The sequence below is a fragment of the Seriola lalandi genome, unplaced genomic scaffold, assembly GCF_002814215.2.
Source record: "Seriola lalandi dorsalis isolate HSWRI2012SDOR001 ecotype SW California unplaced genomic scaffold, Sedor1 jcf7180002054217, whole genome shotgun sequence".
Lineage (NCBI taxonomy): Eukaryota > Metazoa > Chordata > Actinopteri > Carangiformes > Carangidae > Seriola > Seriola lalandi.
Window position 1 is genome coordinate 1 of NW_019524770.1, and position 20,926 is coordinate 20,926.

Below are 20,926 nucleotides of genomic sequence, written 5' to 3' on the forward strand. Positions count from 1 at the left end.
AAAAAAAAAGCCACAAATGTAGTTAAATAGTTTCTCTGCATGGAAAATGAAAAAGTTTCTTGAGACATTGTATCTCATTATCTGCGTTTTACAAGATAAGAAAAAATCGTGACAACCGAATTCACGAATGCAAGCACTCTGTTTGCCTCTAGATAATAGTATTGTTAGGTAGGGACAACATCATAAAATGCCATTACACTTAGAAAAATATATAGGTTGTCCTCCTGAGAAATTCCACACACCTTTAACGTATGTTGTATGTGTCTGTGTTGTTTACGCCAAAAGAAACAGTGCAGCGTTTGTTTAACTGTGAGTCCCATAAGTCTCGGAAGATGTTGCAGGAGATCCCTGTGGAATGGCTGCCTTTTTACTTTAGCTACTGATCTCATGAGATAGTAACAGAACAGAGAGAACCACATTCATCTTTCCCTCTTGTGAGCACTGGGCCTGTAGGATGTACCTTCAGTATTGATCAACAAAAATCCAGTTTATATTTTGTCTTGGGACAAAACAGAAAGCAGATGTCGTTTGTGTATATTTGGCAGTGAAAACAATGTGACAACCACTGTGTTTTAAGGGACTGGGCATTTATGAATAGGAGATCCTGGGATTCTGCGTCATCCCATTGGTTCATGTCACTGCAGTGTGCCTCCCCTCACGCCGCCGCCGCCGCCGCCGCGCAGCAAAGCCACCAGTCTGCTGCTGTACCGGGGGAAGGCTCTCCGCTCCTCACCGCGGATCTCCTCTCCTCGGTTCTCTCCTGCACCGGACTGGACTTTGTCATCATAGCCACCCTCTCTGCAGCGTTTGCCGGTCATTTATGTTTTCAGCGCAGCAGTGAGGAGGAGGAGGAGGAGGAGGAGGAGACGGGGAGATTTCTGTGCTACTGTTTGGTCCTCAAGGGGAGGAGCCAGTTGTTGATTCTACGCTGCAAAGAGAAGGCGCCGTGCAGAGAGGTAAGATACCGTTTACGTAATAGAAATTATTGTGTGATTTATCTGCTTGCCTGTGCAGACTTTCAAAATGCGCATTTAGACGCCTTTGTTGTTGTTATTCCTCCTGTCCATGAGGGATAGGTACATGTAGGTGGAGGTGAATGCGAATACGTAGCCTATTAAACATGCCACTCCCTGCAATAGCATACTGATGCCCCGAACAGACCTCCCTTGAAATGATTAAAATGGATGAGTGAAAGTGTGTAAATATTTTCTCTAAATAAGTGTAGAGGTTATGTATGGCCGCCTTTGATTTTGTTCGCTTTTATTTAACACCTTTAATTTACACTTGCATCCACAATATATAGCATATACACTATAGGCCTGTCTCCCTATATGGTTTATTGGAGGATTTGGTGGAATAACATTTGTTTCATTTAAGATGTAGAGTTAAAAGAAATATATGGATTAGTAAGTTATAATAGACTAAGAAGACTTGTAGCGCTGCTGTGAAATTCCACACCATTATAGGTTACAGTAACATAATATATCAAATCTAATCCCTTATATAGACGTTATTCAATATTATAAAGTAGGCTACGGGCTGCTAGAGGTCAGTAAGACTCAGTGCTGAGCACCACATGGTACAGAAGCAGAATATTTTGGTCAGGGATGCCGCGGAGGACACAGTGTGTGTGGGCAGGCTGAGGTCACTCTCATGCCTCTGAAACCCGCATTGCTGATGTGGGCTTGTGTCCAGTCAACAGATATTTCTTTAATAGGGTGTATCATCGGGTTTCCCTCCACAGAGGATGAACTCAACATCGGACTGAAAACTGGCCGTCTTTTTTATTTATTTATTATTTTTTTATCCATAGCAACAGCTTGTTAACAAGTGTCATCCTTGAAAAAACGCCTCCAAACTGAGATAATATGGTGGTGATTAAAGAAAGAATCTAGAGGGACAAACCCCCCCCCAAAAAAAACAATTCATGGCAATAGTCTCTTCCCTGTTTGGCATTTCAAAGAAGGAGAAACTGCTTTGGGGCAGATGCTAGTTGTGTAATAATCCCATCTGCCATTGATATTTTCATCTGTCATTAAGAGGAGTGCTATTCCATAGGCTCTAACCTACATGCAGCCATTTGTGGAGTCAGAGAGGCTATGCCTTCAAACAGTTAAGACTGTGCTGCAGACATGCACGGGATCAGCTACTTATTATTGTCCAGGTTTGAGAAATGCAATGAAAGTTTGATTTGATAACCTGAACGTCACGACAGCTCTTCTGCATCTCCTTTATGTTTCCAGTGTAAACAGGTCAGATTAAGTCAGATTAATCTCACATTCTCGTGACACGAAGATGACCAGCTGTACAGGTCAAGTGTCACTCCCTCAAATTTGATGTGTTTTAACCAGTTGCGTCTCTCTCTGCCTTAAGTATTATCTTCACCTGTAGGCAAATTAATGATAATACACATCTGGAGGCAACAAACAGAATGAGCTGCTTTATTATTTTCAGTAGCTACCTGCAAATAATAAAGATGCCGAGATGAGTATCCTAAATGGGATCCAGTAATTTAGTATTGCACTTCCATGAAATTGTGGGACTCACAAGAATCAGATCAACAAAATAATCATCAAAATTGGGGCAGCAGAGCCCAAGATACCCTGACATTCAGTTGCAAGTATGGGTCATGCTGCAGAAACACGGGATCCTACATTTCCCATCATGCAACCAGTAGCATAATTTCAATTTTTTGACATTCCCTGCCTGGTAAATGCCCATGTCTTAACTCTGCATCCTCAATTTGTAACACTAAATTTTAAAAGTTTCAAAGCCTAAGATGAGTTTTTATACAACTTGCTAATGACAAAATAAACAGACCCTTATTTTTTACCTGTGCTACTTCTGTGTTTCTGTGGAAACGTGCCTGAGTGTGTGCTGCTTTTGTTGGCAGATTGAAATTGGTGCGATTGAGCATATGCTGAATCATGTCAGGAGGTAAAAACAAACAAGGCTCCAGCCAAAGCCTTTGTACATTGATGTCCTGCGACGCTGTCGGCCAAGAGGTCGGTTTTCTTTACTCTGTTTGAAATAAATAAAAAAAAAATCAAGGGTTTGCTGTTGTAAATTAAGACTTACGTTTGAGGCTGAAGCTTTTGTTTTTGTGCGCTGTTGTAGCTGACAGCACGTGGAAAGAGTGCCACAGTTGTGAGGCGGTTGAGCAGGTCACAAGGTCACACAGCCATCTTGTTACAGTCATCCTGAGTTTGACAGTGAATATCCACCTCCTGCTCTCATGATTCATGATTTATTGTAACTTCACATATTACACTGTGAGCGATAGACTTGATAATGATAGCTAGTCTACAGCCTATATAAATTGATATCGTATCATAAATTCAGTGGGCAAGTTAAGAAGAAATGAGCTGAGCTGAGCTGTTTTATATGACCTACGTCTGCTGTAAATTATACCCCCTGCTGGAGAACTGCAGGGCTGCTCCACAGAGGATTTCTCTTCCAGGAATAAAGCGGGTTATTTTTCTTCTGAAAGTTTCATTCTCCTGTGGGACCCAGTTCAACATGATTGATTTTTACCCTCTCTAGTGGTGTGGCTACTCAACTCCCAGAAGGACTAGGTGTTTCCCAAACACATAACAGCACGTTTTGCTCACGCACTGCTGTATAAATATGACGCACGATTGATGTATAGTTACAGTTTGATCACAGTTATTCCCAGTCATCAAATATGAGATTTAGGTTAGAATTTCTGCCTGAATGGAGGGTGATTTTATTTGCTCTCTGGCACAGAAAGAAAGTTCTAGGACATATTTTGTGTTTGTCCTTAAATTCTCTGTAATCCCTAAAAGACGCCTTAAGAATTTGAATTCTCGTTAAAGGCTGTTTTATCGGATTGTTCATTCTCTGTGGCAGAGAGAGTGAAACATCAAAGGAGCGCCAGAGTCCTGTAGTGTAAAGAAGGCAGGTCAAATCTTTAAGTGTGTCTTTGGCCTCAGGAGCATTTTATACTGTACACACACACGCACACACACACGCACACATCAACATCGTCATTCAAGAGAAAAGAAGACCATTAAGCTGTAAACTGGAGATGTGCTCTCTCTCTTTCCGAGCAGCATCTGCGTCCGTGCCTCCTGTTGTTAACTGTCTTCCCTTGAGCTTTCAGAGGGACATTAAAGAGGACAGGACATTTTTCTCTTGCTCCCCACTGTCTCGTCATTGCATACAGTATATTTAGAGAGAGGTCATACGGTTAACTTAACTAAATAAGTTCAATTTCTATACCTTAGATATAAGGGTATGTCTCAATATTAGTATATCTATGAGCCTGGATGCTTGTTGTGACACAGCATTCTTGGGTTTGAGATCAGTAACCAGAGATTGACACCACAATGTTTTTGGACATGTGTGTTTGAATGACACTGGTAGCACTTTATCTCATTGTAGTTGCACTGTGTTCTATTTTTTATTTTTTTTGCTTGCAACTTTTTAAGCGAGTTTAACCCCAGTTTTTCCTTAAAATCGAGGGTCGTATATACGGTAAGTGTGATAACATCGCATATGTGAGGTTCATCTGCTTGTTACAACACTTCAATGAAGCAAAACCAGGAAGCAAACGTGTCTTTGTGACGACTGACCTTTCGATGGGTCAGTGAGGTTAAAGAGGTTGAAACAAATGCTCCCACTAAATGTGTTTGGCTCTTGATGTCCCGCGAGCGTCTGTTTTTTTGCTCCAAGTTTTGCCTGTGACTATAAACAGAAGTTTCAGCGTAAACCGAAATGTCCTGTGTGTTTCTATTATAGCCTCTGGTTGTAGAAGACAAAACATTATCTACTCCTCCAGAAGCTTCTTCTGCCATTTCCGTCTCCGCAGTCCCATAATTCAAATGTGTATGTGCATAATAACGTTGGTTCCTGTCTGTTCAGGTGTGTGCGTGTGTTTTTGTGTGTGGGTGTGTGTAAGTCAGTGGTCTTTGTTTCTGGAGTTTTTGATGGAACGATATGATTCCAGATTATGATGATGATGACGATCTATAACAATGTAAGGATGCTCTGCTCAGACTGTGAACAGGACAACTGGAAGAGAAGGTACATGATTTGTGATAAATGGAAGCTTTAGTCAGAAGTTGAGGAAAAACTTGTAAGTCTACCTAGGTAGTTAAAAATGTTCGGCCCAGCGTTGAACTTACTTCAGTGCACTTAGTTTGCAGTCTCAAGCTGACCTGCCAGAATACTTTGGCTGATTCTGGGGGCCACAACTGATCCAAAACTAGTCTGAGTAGTTTAGTAGCTAAACGGAGCTGATTTTCAGCCCAAACTGACCCCAGTCTGAGCCCCTAAATCCGAGTCAAATCTGCAAGTTAAGTACGGACCAGAGCCCGTGCCAAAACACAGCAAATTTAGCAGAGAAATGCAATGGCTGTATAATGTTATGTAGAGTATAGTCTTTTATTTCTATAAAAATTGATTCAGTCCGATTTGAGTAAAAATAATCGTGGCACTAGTAAAACACCAAAATTTGTATTTCAACAACTCAGGAAAAAATCCCTCATTATTTATTATTACCATTATTAACATATACCATTATTGTGTTGGGTTACTGACTGTCATTTTATCATGTAAACTTTGAGATGTTATAATGTTCTGTACGATCTGATTTCACACCAACGGCTTTATCTCTGCTCTGCTGTGTACGAAAAGTGAGGATTGGGAAGAGGAAGCCTTTTAATTCTGAACTTTCTGATGAAAAACTTCGTTCCCTCACAGTGGGAATTTATCTGAGTCGCTAGGCAGCGAACTGTGTTGTCGTAATTACTTGGCTATCCGTCTTTAGTGTCGAGCGATAAGCCCTGGCTGAAGCCCACTGAGCTGTATTTTAAGAACACTCAATTCCGTGTGTCTGTCCGTGTGTCCGTGTGTGCGTCTGTTTGTGCACATGTCAGGGTGCCTGTGTGTGCTTGAGGCGTGTATATGGAGTGTGTAGATGTAGATATACACTACAGAGACAGTATGTTCGTGGCGTGTGAATTGAACTCTTGAGTGGGTTATGTGCTTTTGATGTCTTCATACGTTGGATTTATTGCTATAAATAAACAGCACAGAGGTCGGTGCTTTGGTTCCTGTGTTTGGGCTTAGAAAGTATGTTGCCATGGAATACGGATGTTGGGAAAATTCAAGTGGATGTACAGCTTAGATAAAGAATTTATCACTGTAAGCTACTAACTGTAGAAAACGAAGAAAAGCTGCATCTGGTGAAAGAAATGTAGTGGAAGACTTTGAAAAGGAAGGGAAACCCTTTCAAATTGTTGCTGTGGTGATCTTTCTTTCTTTTTTTTTTATTACAGATGACTTTATTCAACAGAATGCATTCCTTGCTTTCTGTTTTTTTTTTATTGTCCGCAAACAGTTTTCCATGAGAGATCTGGACAGCAGTTTTCACTTACTACATGTTGAGAAAACTAAAGAGTTGTCGGTGGATCTGTGAACAAATACAACTGAACCCAAAAAGATTGTGACCGATGGCTGTGTAGTGGTCAAACTTAAATGGAAAGACAACATCAAAGGCTGAAAACTGCAACTTGTGACCCCAACTTTTGAAGTGGGAGTTGTGGGGCCTGCTGTAGCTCAGACTTTGTCACAGTATCCTGTGTTGGGTTGTGAGGCAGTAAAGTTGTTCAAACATGTTCCCAAACAGCGGTCATCTAGCCAGTTCATATTAAACTCGTTTTTTTAGAAGTTGTGTGGACAAGCTATTAAATTAATTCTTTTAACTTGTTTATTGTATGTAATGTCTCTTCTATTAACTTATTTAAATATTTGGCTTTTTTTTTTTTTTAAGATTTCCAAGAAGATCTGTTCAAAGAGGATCTTTTCTTACACGAATGTCAAGGCAGTTTTAACAGATAATCCCTTCATAAAACAGCCGTCGCACTTCTGCACCCATATTGTTGTCAGTGGCAAACTACTGCGATGTAGAATTTCCAGCAGAGATACAGCGAAGGAGGAAAAAAAAAAAACGTGCATCATCTAATCATTGGTTTATGGTGCCAACTTCTCAAAGCGCAGGAATGTCTTCTCTTTACTCTTAAAATGACCATATTCAGTGATGTGCTGCTGCAGGGAGAGACTGCTATTCATGTCGAGTTGAACATATCCATATGACTGGAATATAAATACAACTCTAACTCTCAGTCTCTGTGCAAGAAGGCAGGTTAGGCACTGCAGTGTTACATAAATCCAGGTTCTTTGTGCATCTCTGTTTAAAGAATGATAGTAGCTCTTGTAGTTATAGCCTGCCTCTGGCTGGTTTCCTATAAAAAGTGCATTACTTTTTGAGATCACAGATTGAACTTTTTTTCTGCAATTACACAATTAGAGAACTGTTTCAGATCTTTAAATAGATGATAATATATAATCAAATCATATTTCATGTCGAACTCCATGGTCTGATTTGACGTAGTGTCGATATGGAGAGAGCCATTTTAATTGGTCTGGGGTTTATATGACCTCATCACCTCATGCTCTCTTTGCTCTCTGGGCCTGATTACGAAAGCTTGCTGCTGCCTAATGGAGACAGAATGAGTTGTCTGTGCTGTCTATCATCGCCTCTCCTCTTCCTCACCCGCACCCTCCATCTCCCCCGATTCTCTCTGTCAAACCAGTCACAGCGCTCTCATCCATCTGCTCTTTGTGTCGCATGACGCTGTGACCTTATTGCTCATGTCCGAGGCTGTACGAAGGGGTGGCCGGGGGTGCAGAGATCCAAACCTCCAGATTTTATTTCATATAAATGACTTTGTCTAGGAGTGAAATGGTGTAGCAGCTTGTCTCACGAATTGCTATTTTTGTGACATTATTCAAAAGGTCAAATTTCAAAATGAGGTCCTGGTCTGCTTCTGTTTCGAGTAAATATGACTTGGCGTCAGGCCTGGTCAGGTCTCAAGCCTCTTTACCAACAAAACCCTAGAAGAGACTGAATGCGCTGTTTAATACACAATATATCTTTTATTTATGTGGAGCAGATTTGCAGTGATTAAATATGAATATGGCTGCTAACGATGAAGATATCACAAATTAAACATCATAGGGCAGATTGAGCTACAGTATCTGTGTTTGTGTGAAAGTCCTGTTTGCTGTTGTTGTTCTATATAATGTGGCTCTGAATTTACAGCCAGAGGGGAAAGAAAGTTCATAGAAAACATTTATATTCATGTACATGGGGTTCACAGAGAGGTTTCTCTACATGAAATAAAAAAAAGGTTCAAAAGAGAATCAAAGTTCAAAAGAGAACATGACTGCAGATATGAATTAAAGCAAGATCAGGCTAATTATATGGTAAATTGTGGATATGACATTAATGTCGGGCTGGACAACATGGGTTAGAGCATTAGTTCCCAACCTTTTTGGCCTGTGATCCCTTAAAATGAAGAAATGTCTACTCACGGTTGATATCTGTTCAACCGAATAGTGATTTTTTTTCTAGTGATTGTGATATTTAAATTGCACAGAGATTCACAAGAAAAGAGCAAAGATTTGAGCAAAGTCAGGAAAATAAGACTAGATGAAAAAAACTATTTTTTTCTTATTTTTCTTTCTCTCTCTCTCTCTCTCTCTCTGTTTTTCTTTTAATTATCATAATAAAACATTTTTGGTTTGCGACCCCCTTACGAAGCCATTACATATTTCCTGGTTGTGACCAAACCAAAAAGTGAATATTTTTCCTTGTTCTACTTGCATCAGAAGAGGAACGTTTATCCAGTAATACATGAGATTCACCGTAAATTTAGTTTAAATAATAAATATATCATTTTTCTTGCTTTCCTCTCCTGTATATTCTCTTCTGACACCTCACATTTATCTGGTGACCCATTTTGGTTAGGGGCCATTGGTTTAGATCGATATCACAGTACTAAATTAATATCCAATTTTCCACATATAGAGATCTCAATGTATATCACAATATAGAAAATATATGTATAATTACATATAAAATATGATGAATTTTGTTCCACTATAATGCACTACATTAGACAAAGCTTTAAATGTGTAAAAAAAAAAAAAAAAACTTTCAGTAATCATTTTGTTGGTTTTTAATTACATATTGCTTGGATTCATTTGCACAACAACATTTTGTGCAACTGTAACACAATGTAATTAAATCTTCTTGATGCAGCTCCATTGAAAGTTAATTAATATTATACTGAATTATCGCCCAGTCTTTTCATGTAGGGATTTCTTTGAACAAAACATTGTATGAGAAAATGACAACATGCCTTCAGAGAGCACAGTACATATATTTCTAATTCACTGTCATGATTGTGTTTTTGTTTCCAGTGACTGCTATCAGCGAAGAGGAGGCCTGAAAGGATGAAGGAGAATTCAGGAGTTCAGCCCCTTCAGGACTAGCTCAGACCGAGGGAACGTCAGTGGAGGTGGAGGAGGAGAACGAGGACTGAAAAGACAAAGTAAACCACATGACCAGACCACGGAAAGGCTCCAAATTAGTGATGTTCCCCTCAGGCAGGGATTACCTCCTCCCCGTCGTCTCCCCCTCCGTCTCTCCCGCTCTTCCTCCCGCGTACAGCAGAGCAGCCGCCCAGCTCCAAGGCTCTGAGCCGTGAGAGCTCGCTGTGCTCACCCACCCACACACACACACACACACACACACACACACACACACACACACACACACACACACACACAGTTGCATCCTGCTCATGGTCGTTGGCCTGCCCTCCTCAGCTGCTGCTCCTGCTCTAGTCCCAGACGATGAAGAGGCCCAAGCAGCAGACGGGGCCGCTGAGCTTCCTAAACTTCTTCAGCAGAAAACCCAAATCGGAGCCGAGGCCCGAGAGGCCTGTGGAAGCCTGGCCCAAAGAGGAGGTGGCCATCACCCTGACCCCCAGCGAGCATCCAGAACAGGTGAGGATGTTTCTCCCGATACTGCTAATGCTGGTCAAAGTCAAATCAAATACTTGTGAATGTTTGATCTTGGTTTTTATGTGTTGAGCTTTAGTTTTAAAACGCCCATTAACAAGCTTATATGGAGTTTATTGTGTTTGCAAACACACTGACACTGAAATTTGTATTTGGATGGAAATTTACTGACGTGTTGCATGTATATATATATATATATATATATATAGGCTATATATATTTTACATTATTGCATCTTTCTGCACTATTATTATTATTATTAGTGCTTATTACTCCATATCTACCGTCAGATATTTACTCACTTTTGTTCATATAAGTTTTAGAGGTAATTATTTATAATTTTAGATGTCAGATGTTTAAAGTGACTGAATCTCATTGTCTCTCAAATTGTTGTGTAAGACAGAAGAAGCTGCAGAGAGGCTGCAAATCATTAACTTTGGATGTATTACCTTCTGCTTGCTTCCTCCCTCTCCCATACTGTTATAGCCCAAATCCATTAGAGTGTTTATTTAATTAATTGGTAATTTCTAGAAATTATGTTGCCAAGAAACCAAGTGACCAAAGAGAACAAGTAGCCACCTACACGTCATACACACTCACCTAAGCTGCTTTTCAGTAGAAAGGTGAGGACGGTCCATTTGTTTTTATTTATGACTTTCAAAATAAAACATTTTTTTGAGAACAACAGCAGAATGTTCTCACAAGTTGCTGTCTCTCACCCTGTGACCCTTAGGATTTGGTAAATCAGCAGCTCTGTAATTGTTCATAGGACCTCAGCCTCGCAGCAGAAGAGGCTGGAGAATCAAGAGTTTCTGGAGCAGAAAGAGGAGAAGGAGGAGGTCCACCGGCAGCTGCTGAGGCGGGAGAGGATGGTGCCGCCACAGCCGAATGCGTGGGCGGGGTCAGCAGCGGCTCCACTGGTGTCCTGTCCCTCTCCTCCTCCAGCCAGGAGCAGCTATTGGACGAACACCTGGAGGAGTGCCCACTGTGCCTGCTCAGTCAACCGCGTTGCCACTTCCCACGACTCACCTCCTGTTCCCACCGGGCATGCTCCGACTGTCTCCGCCAGTACCTGCGCATCGAGATATCGGAGAGCCGGGTGGGCATCGCATGCCCGCAGTGCCCTGAGACACTGGCGCCACTGGATGTCCGTGCCATCCTAGATGACCGGGCGCTGCTGGAGCGGTTTGAGGAGTACCAGTTGAGGCGTTTTCTAGCTGCTGATCCAGATACACGCTGGTGCCCTGCGCCTGACTGCAGGTGAGAATCAAGCTTATACCGCCACCATGCATTTAGATTATAGGAGCAAATCAGCTATTTTTTCTTAGGGTTAGGGTTAGAGCTAATTTTGAACATAGTGTATTTACACTAGAAAAGATTTAATTTCAAATTCATTGATAATAATAAAAAGTAAATAACTAATTAACTGAGAGCATAGAGAGAAGGTAATTTAATTGGGAAGAAGATAAGGCATAGAAAGTAAGGAATAATGGCCTCTGAACTTGTAGAAAATGTATCTTTATGGACATCTTGAGTCACGAAGTAGCTGTTCACCGTACTGTAATTACCGTGCAAAACAATTAGGCCTAATCTATCGCTACAATATGACAGCTCTTGTCAAACCCTGTCATCCCACCGCAAGCTTTGTGTTATGAAACGCAACTGTGAACAGTTTTTCAGTGTCAGAATGATTGATTGCACTTTAAAAAGCTGAACTGACAGCAAGTGAAAGCTCAGTTTGAGTTTTACATGCATCCCGAGGCTGGTAAAATTTTCATGCCTGCAATATATTTATACAGATCCTGGAACAGAGCAAGCAGGTTGTGAAGGATGCAGTAAACTTCTTTCCCTTTGTAACTACACCTTTTCAAGAATCTACCTACTGTGTCCAAATGTGGGACTACATCTGGTAACACCAAATACATGTTACACTGGGAGTTAAAAATAATTCTTCTTTAATTAGTTTATTACAATAACACTTACAAATTAATCACTTGTGATGTGACTGGCGTTTCTTGGTGTGTTTCTTTTTCCCTGAGGATAATTGGCCGAAATGTTTTAAGCACAGCTACACTGTGATTTCATTGCAGAATCGATCTAAGACATTATCATAAATCATACAGGGAAAAATCCACTGTGGAGGAGTCAGAGATATATAGTTTTTTTTTTTTTCCATTGACAGCAGCTTCAATCCAATAGACCACAATGCAATGCAACCACAAGACATGTTCTGAGTTAACTCGCTTCTTTTCTGCTGTTGTTTACAACATTCACAGACACCGATCCATCACTGTATCACCTTAATGTTCATGGGTGGGTAACAGGATAGGGCTGCTGATGGGAAATCATAATGCGTGTGTGTGTGTGTGTGTGTGTGTGTGTGTGTGTGTGTTCGGTGGGTATTTGTGGTCAAAAGCACGTATGCACCAGGGTCCAGGACTCAGTGGTAGACTGTCTGTCTCCCCAACTGTCAGTGCTCATAGGCCGGTCGTGATGAATGAGTGGAGCAGAAATCAATACGCCAATCCGTCTGATGCTGTGGTGAATTAAATATAACACAGAGAAACGAGTTCGGATTTCCAAAATATCTACAAAAGACCCCTGAATTTTTAGTTTGACATATTTGAAAAAAAAAAAAAAGAAAAAAAAAGGGGGAGTTGAGGTTACTGTAGTTGTATTTAAAATTTGAAATGACTAATAGTTCCCACAGAGCAGAGCTTTTGAAGTGTTTATGTAAAGTATTCATTCACAGTTATGGTTTGTGTATTCCCATGTTCCCGACATACAGACATTCCTCGAGGTCTTAGTGACAGAAGCTTAGCTGGAGATTATCTTGGTTTAGGGAAAGTGTGGCAAAATGTGTGTTTTACACTGTGTCTGTCTCTGTGCATTTGGATCTATGTGAGCACATTTTTCATGTTTTTAATCCATTGCCACAATATGACAGCCCTTGTCAAAAATGATGTTAACTGCATAGCCTGCTAATTAGATTGATCTGAATAAAAACATAGAACATTTTAATTTGGACTTCTGTCAAACCCTTTACATTTTGAGATACCTACTGGATCCATGATCCCTGTGGGATTTTTTCTTGTAAACAAATCAAAGTATGTTTACATCTTTGTTTCCTATCAAAATGCATTGTGGGTATCCTTGATGCCCAGCAAACATGTTGAAGTAATTTTCCTCCTCGTAAAACAGCTGATTTTTAAAGATACTTTCAGACTTGCTTTGTTTACATCTCTGTTTACATTGGCTAATACTCTCCCTCCTCACAGCCTTTTTTCTATGGTGCTGCTGCTGCTGCCTGTTTCTCGGGGCATTACCACCACCAACTGTCAATCAGTGGAATAGCCTGAAACCACTGCCAAGAATGTGTGTCGTGTCAGCACGGACTCGTGCGCATGCATGTGCTTCCCCGTGCACGAGATATAGACAAAACAGGCATCCGCTCATGAAAGCACTTGCTGCATAGTGCAACAAGTGGTTAAAAACTCTACAGGGTACCTTTAAAGTCCCCCTCAAAAAAAAAGAAAAGTTTTGCTTATTTTTGCTTCACCGATGTGCAGAACGATGTATGTGCAGCAGAGTTTGACATTAAAGGTTGTTTTCACATTCATCTGCTGAAAGTTGAGAGTTCCTCTGTGCTCATCTTAAATCTGAATTTAGGGCGTGTAATCATAAAACATAATTTAGACATAAAACATAAAGTAGGAGTCATCTTCTGTCCAGTCAATAAACTTTTGAAACCTAAACATTTTGCATATTTATAGACTTTTCAATGAGGAAGAAACAGAAATAGATTTAATTCTGAGAATTTTTAACTAGGTAATTAAACTTTTATATATATGTATATGTATATATATATATATATATATATTCAAAAAAAGTTTAATTACCTAGTTAAAAATTCTCAGAATGAAATCTATTTCTGTATATATATATATATATATATATATATATATATAACCCATATCAGACAAATTATTATTCAAAGCAAGAGTGTTTTAGATTTTTTAAAACATGTCTGGAAGGGATCTTTAAGAATATATTTATATATAAGCATGTATTTTGCAAAAGGCTTTGCTAAAACTTTGATCTATCTATAATCTATATTGTCAGAGGCAAGAAATAAAAGTGCAGCGCTGCCCGTCAAGTGAAATTCGGTTTGAATGGTGTCAGCCGCCTGTGACATTGCCAGTGTTGTGCTGTCAGAACTTCTTTAAACATCTTTGTTGGATGCCAATTATTGCTGGTTTCTTTGATAAAGATATTCACTGATACCTGGAAATGTTTTTATGCATGAACAAGTGTTTGACTTGAGAATCAGAGACAGTTCAAATCTAGTCTGACACCAAAGTGGATTCCAGGCAGCAGTCTAATTATCCCTGTATATAGCCTATGTGTGTGTGTGTGTGTGTGTGTGTGTGTGTGTGTGTGTATGTGTGTGGCCTTCATCCTGCCTGAGCCATCATCCTCTCACATAAACCTGAAAACCACATGAGGCTGGCGTTGCCAAAGGAAAAAACCCTGGTGGAGCTTTTTAAATACTTCACAGCAGAGCAGTGCTGTTTGGATCCTAGAGGCCCGTGACTCACTCACGGTTACTTCAATTTGTATTTGATCACTAATCACATGATCTTATGAATATTAAAAATGTTGATATCCCCTCTGAGAAGTGAGATTAGGTCCACAGGAACCAACCTCTTTGTTATCATCATAATCGCAAATGTGCTCAAGATCTGAGGGTGGAATTATTCCTGGTTCAGGTGTTGAACTCTGGAAACCAGTCCCACAGATAGTTGTATCTCTCACTGAGTCAACAAATGTGCTGTTGGTGAGCCAAGACAACAATGAACAATTCAGTGTGCTTCACCAGGCTAAACAGCAAAACAATGCAAGGAGAGCAAGAGATTTGACAATCATTATGTTTTCTAATTTTTTTCATATTTATTCCAGTCAGACAACCAAATCGATGGTATTCAAATGAAACTGCAGTCGCCGTGACCCATCTTGAACATGGTGCGGCAACAGGGTGGAATAGTGAGTAGGGATGGAACCTGGACTAAAGCACTCCATGATGATCAGTTATCATATGAACCAGTTTCTCTCTCTCCTCAGCTATGCAGTGATAGCTTACGGCTGTGCCGAGTGTCCCAAGCTGAGCTGTGGCCGTGAGGGATGCGACACGGAGTTCTGCTACCACTGTCGGCAGCTGTGGCACCCCAACCAGACGTGTGACCAGGCCCGGCGTCAGCGGGCCCGCCACACCTCAGGCGGCAACGATGCCTCCACGCTGTACGTCTTCAATGAAGAACCTGGAGGAGGTAGGACGGGCAGCTCCCGTTTTACCTTTTGTTGCACTGTCTAATATGTTTTTCAACAAGGGACGCAGCTGGCTCGACTCTGCTGACATTTCTTGGCGCTAGCTTTTCCCAGGCAACCAGTGGAGACTCCATGAAGTCGCTTCTTTCCCCCTAAAAGTTATTTTTCCCCAAAAATGTTGAGCTTTTCCTTTAAGTGAATAAATAAATATTGCAGAATGTGTGGTCAACCCATTATTCTGTGTTCACTCTGTTGCTGTAGACGCGGAGGAGATCAAAGCGTGTCCTCGCTGTGGTGCCTACATCATGAAGACCAATGATGGCAGCTGTAACCGTATGAACTGCACTGTGTGTGCCTGTCAGTTCTGTTGGCTGTGTATGCAGGAGATCACCGACGTGCACTACCTCAGGTGTCGTGTTCACAGTCAGCTCATGATCACATTAACATGCACAACCAAATGCCCACATCCAATTTAGAAGATGTCATTTTGGGAACTTTGAGAAAAGGCAATGAAATGATTAGTCAACTAAACATTTAACAACAGATTTAGTAATCATTACATCATTTAAGTTATCATCTAATCATCTATTCATCTAATTATTAACACAGTGTATTTATGTTTATTTATGTTTTGTCCACCTTGAATTTTTTCACTTTTTTAGACCAAATGATTAATCAAAAAGAAAGTGACACAGTAACTGCTAATGTAATTCATCATTAGCTGCTGCCTTACAGTGAACTATCTTGGTTTTTTGGAGACCTACACTGTGAAAGTGCTGCACGGAAACACAGACAGAGAAAGACAGGTCAGCAGAATTCGATCCTAGTCTCACAACAGCATGAGGTGAAAAAATGCTTGATGGCACAAGTCTAACTTTGGCATTTGTGAGATACTTCAATTCATTATTAAGGACTAAAACCTCATAACTAGATTCACTAGAATTATTATTATACCTGGGTTCGCACCACTACTCCATCTGTAGGTTATTAAGCAATACCCAGTCGGAAATAAAAACTGGTCAAGTCAGCAAGTCAGCATACTGTATGTCATTGTTTAGAGGCTGCGCTGCTTTAAACTGTTCCTCTTAGCCTCCATTGACTTTTCCAGTCCGGGAGGGGAGTCACTGCTGACTTGTCATCAATGCATCAGCTCTGCCTGCCTCCATATTTCCAATGCGGCAGAATATGTAACTCAAGATACAAGACTAGCTAAAAGAAGATAAGTAAATCTTTCCACTGGCCAAGGCCATTTCAGAACCATAGTGTATGAAAGGTGTGTGAGATGCATGATTTTTTTTTTCGTGTATTGATTATTTTCATGCCTTGGGTTCTGTTGCCTGCATGAGCCGCATTGTCTTTTTACACTGTCTCTCCTCCTTTTCCCCCAGGCCCTCCCCCTCCTCCTTTTCTCTTCCCTCACCCTGGTCTGTCTTTCACACTATAAATTACAGTGAACGTCCTATAGAAGGGCAAAGCTTTTACCATCACACAGCAAAACCATAATATCTCACTGCAATTCCCCCACTCAGGCTTTTAGAATCCCAAAGTGACATTTGCTGCTGTAACACAAACACATGCTTTGAGAAGAGGCATAGCTCTAAGGTGCTATTTGTGTTCCTTATATTGTCACTGCTGTTCCTACAGGTTATTTGCTGCTTGATTAGACCAAACAGCATTAGTCAGTGTTGGCAGTTAAAATTACACCACAACATCAAAGGCTGATGCTAGATTAAAGTAGCACCTAAGGCGACATTTATTGAACCTAAAGTCATATCAGGTTACAGAATATCTACTCCTTGTAAACAGACTTAAATAACCAGGCATTTCCATTTCTCTAACAGCAGCATGCAAGAAAAACAGGAAATAGTATGTGAATTGTAGTTGCAAATGACTATAATTCAGGGAGAAAAAAAAAAGATAAATGCAGATGAGATCATTCAATTTGGGAAATGATGTAATGACAGCAATAAGATAACCCGCTAATGTTGTCATGTTGTTGTCACTACTTATTTATTTCACTAGTTTCTTAAAAAATAATCATTCAGAAGTTTTTATGGTTGTGCCAGAGTTGGTTGAAGTTGTGTGAGAGGTCATGACCTACACATGATGATGATGCTTTTGTGGTCATAGCTTTGGAGACGATGGTGGGCCTATGTCCATGTACACACTATATATGCTAAGTATGAAGTTTGGAAAAACCAAAAATCTCTGCTAATAAGGCGATAACAAGACTAAGAGTCTAAAGCCATGACATTTAGGCACACTGGTGGTGGTGTCTGAAGAAAAGGTCAGGGGATCATCAGAGTTATTAGGATTCATCCTCTCGGAACCATGTGTCTGTGCAAAATGTCCCGGGGAACCATTCAGTAGTAGTAGACTGAACAACAGAAAGACTGAGATCCATAGGATACATTTTTTTTCTTGAACTTTGTGCATGGTAATACTTTGAACTCTTTGGTGATCTCCCCCGTTGTGTCTCAGCCCCTCAGGATGTACATTCTGGGGGAAGAAGCCATGGTCGCAGACCCGCAAGGTACTGTGGCAGGTGGGCATGTTGCTCGGAGCACCGGTGGTCATCTCCCTTATAGCGGGCATCGCCATTCCTGTCATCATTGTGGGCATACCAATCTACATGGGCCGAAAGGTACAAAACACTCAGTAAACACTGTCTCACAGGAATTTACTGGTTTGAATAGATTCACATTGTGCAGTATATCTTAAATGTGCAAAATCTTCCCATTTGGCTCTCTAGGATACTCATGTAAACAAATGAATGCGTTAAAAGGATTTCAGTTTTTTAATGTAAATGTAAACATGTACATTTGCCAACCTCTGTGTAAATGATTCGTACATCCCAAATCCTGTTTATTTCCATGTAATCAACAGATTTGAAATCAATTTTGTTATCTTGCACATAATGCAGGTCAGGTGGATTGTAAACAATGGCAACTAAATTGCAACTAAACTGACATTAGATGTGAACGTATTTGTCTGTCTTTGTGTTAGAGCGCTGTGGTAGCCAGCTTTTCCTCTCCCCTCATGCATGCTGGGATGTCTTTATTAGTGGACATAAATAAGTGACAGGACTAAGTGGTTGCAGAGACTGAGAACAACAACTAAGAACAACAAATTACATTTCCAGTATCTAATTTATATTTTATTTGTTACCTTCCAGGTCCATGGTCGCTGTAAGAAAAACAGTATCTCAGGAAGCAAGCACTACTTGACTGTGGCGAGTGGGGTGATGATGTCAGTCTTTGTGTCGCCGGTCATAGCAGCTGTCACTGTGGGTAAGGAGCAAACGACAACATGGCCATCTTCTGTCATGCACACTTCGATGTAATTAAAGTGTAAAATTAGCTCATTTTTGCAAATTTAGTTGTGAATAGGTTAAAATATATATATATATATATAAATAAATATGCTAATTTAAAATATTTTGCGTTTGAATACTAAGCTCTAGGTCTATCAGATTTTCCAGTGTCTGAGGCAGTATTTATGTGGATCAAAAAATCAATAAAGATAGAGACGATGGAGAGTCTGGCATACTCCCATCTATAGTGATGTGTAAAGGCTGTAGGACAATGTAAATGCTACCATCACAAGCCAGCTAACTTAGCTTTGTGCAAAGTATGGCTGACCTACCAGCACCTCTAAACCTCCCTGATTAACACACAGATTTCCAAAAATGTCAGATTGGTCCTTTAATAAATCAGTAGTTATACTCATTTGAACACGAGTCCAGGCTTCATTTGGCACAAACCTTTAGTTTACAGCCCTACAGTCATTGATACAGCCATGTGAATACTCACAAACAGGGTGTCTGTATGCAAACATGCAACTTCACTTCATTGCCACACACACACATGCACACACACACACATACACACACACACACACACAGTGCAAAGTAGCATTTTGATTACTCATGCTCCTTCCTACCGTAGGTAACATTCGTGGCTCTGACAGAAATCCTTAAGGCTGTATCGGCTTCTCAGCTTCCCTCTGCAGTGTAACAACCATCACTGTACCGCGCACTGATGGGCCCTCCCTTGGCACACACACTCGAACAAACATTTAGCCGCACTGTACTCGTCACCCTCGCCTCCTACCCCTGCGTATCCCTCCCTGCTGTCTCTACGCCCCCTTCTGTTTCATTTTTCACTCTGGCCTCACTTTCTCTCTGCCGTATGCGTTTCTCATATCTCTTCTGTTTCTCATATTTCAGTCACAGCTCCCTGCCTTGTTGTCTCTCTCTTTTTGACTCACGCACATCCAAACATACACACAGACACTCTCTCTGTGAACAGTTTGGTTGGCAGGCTCATCCTCTTGCCCTGGTTTCACCCTGTTGCTGAGTCAATAGCGTCCCAGTGTTCCCGCTGTGTTAATGATGTCCCTTTGTTTGGCTGGCACTCTGCTTTGTGTTCCCAAATTCCTATCTCAATCACAGGTTGCATAATCACACACCATACGCAGGCTGCTGCTCATCGAGTTCGGGGGTTTGTTGAAACTACTTGTGTGAAGGTTACGAAGGACAGTGAAACTGAACTTGTTAAACACAGTTTGACTTTGCCAGTGTAGCTATGCACTGCAGTATTCTCATTTGGACTTAGCATAAAGACAGGTGATCCATCTGCTGTGAATACTTTATCTATTCCTCAATTGTTATGTCAGAAATTGAGTATTATGTCCTGCCAGTGCACGAACTGTGAAGAAATCTGTCTTGCCGGTGCATTTAAGGAAGCTTCAGCAATCAAGTTTAGAGAGCCATGCGTTCACAGCCTATGTTGTCCAAAATAAAAACCAGCAGGACAAAGAATACTCTATTAATTTTCAAGTGTCCACAGCAGGGATGTCTTTCCACCTCTCAGCTTAATAATAGTAATTATAATCACATATAACCAGGAAAAGGCATTCTGGCCAAGGGAGCAGCACCACATAGAAAAACACAGAGGTTTCAAAACATATAGCGCAGACTTATAATGAATCAACGTTCACAAGACTCACGCAGATGAAATAAGATAACATAGCAAGTGATATAAAAACAAATATGCAGTAGATAAAAATGCTTCAAAAATAAATACATAAAATGGATGAACAGAGCAAGATCAGCTTGAGTACAATTCTATTAGAATGGATTTAAAAGCTTGCAAGGAAATGAGTCCCTGGCTTGGTACACTCCTTGGAACATAAGGAAGATATAATTTCCTGGAGCAGAACCAGTAGTTCCCATTTTTATTTGGAACAATTAAACTGCATAATTAAGATGGCTAAGATGCCAAGAAAAGCTTTGTAAATAGGTGTGTACTTTAGTCCAGCTCACTGTGAAGCAGGAGGGACTTCCGTTGAAAATGTACAACTCTTTAAAGGTGCACTTTGCCATTTTAACATGGATTTGCAGGGGTTGGACTTTAATACTAGGCATTTTTTTCTTTTTGTTACTAACTTGGGGTGTGGATGTTGAAAGACGAGAAGATTTATCAGGGTTGCATTGTGGGAATGATAGTTCTAGTGTTTTCTGAGCCTGAACCATACGAAGGACTAGAGGTCAGGATATTTTGGCCTCGGCTGCTTTGATTTTTGCCATTTCTTTTATATATCTCTTTCACAAGGCCCTCCCCCAAACTTTAAATCGCAGCAGTGCTCTTTTAATAACCATTTGTATGTTATTAAATGATAGTAGTTTGGCACAGACTCTATAGAC

The 20,926-nt window shown here is 40.6% G+C and overlaps 1 protein-coding gene and 1 long non-coding RNA gene across 2 annotated transcripts; one reads left to right on the forward strand and one right to left on the reverse strand.

The window, feature by feature from the left end:
* Positions 1 to 605: 605 nt before the first annotated feature.
* LOC111653477 (E3 ubiquitin-protein ligase RNF19A) lies at positions 606 to 18,580 on the forward strand. Its single transcript, XM_023404095.2, has 7 exons — positions 606 to 956; positions 9,292 to 9,879; positions 10,664 to 11,154; positions 15,016 to 15,221; positions 15,481 to 15,628; positions 17,701 to 17,863; positions 18,395 to 18,580. The coding sequence occupies exons 2-7, from the start codon at positions 9,727 to 9,729 to the stop codon at positions 18,560 to 18,562; spliced, it is 1,329 nt and encodes a 442-aa protein (XP_023259863.1). The 5' UTR covers positions 606 to 956; positions 9,292 to 9,726; the 3' UTR covers positions 18,563 to 18,580.
* LOC111653478 (uncharacterized) lies at positions 16,944 to 19,402 on the reverse strand. The gene is made up of 3 exons (XR_002760674.2): positions 19,162 to 19,402; positions 18,388 to 18,503; positions 16,944 to 17,847 (listed from the first exon to the last, which is right to left on the reverse strand). It is a non-coding gene; the product is annotated as an uncharacterized LOC111653478 (long non-coding RNA).
* Between the last annotated feature and the right edge of the window lie 1,524 nt (positions 19,403 to 20,926).

Coding starts and splice junctions, on each gene's coding strand:
- LOC111653477 (XM_023404095.2), top strand. CDS start 9,727: ATGAAGAGGCCCAAGCAGCAGACGGGGCCGCTGAGCTTCCTAAACTTC. Junction 9,880..10,663: donor CCAGCGAGCATCCAGAACAG/GTGAGGATGTTT, acceptor AATTGTTCATAG/GACCTCAGCCTCGCAGCAGA. Junction 15,222..15,480: donor CAATGAAGAACCTGGAGGAG/GTAGGACGGGCA, acceptor CTGTTGCTGTAG/ACGCGGAGGAGATCAAAGCG.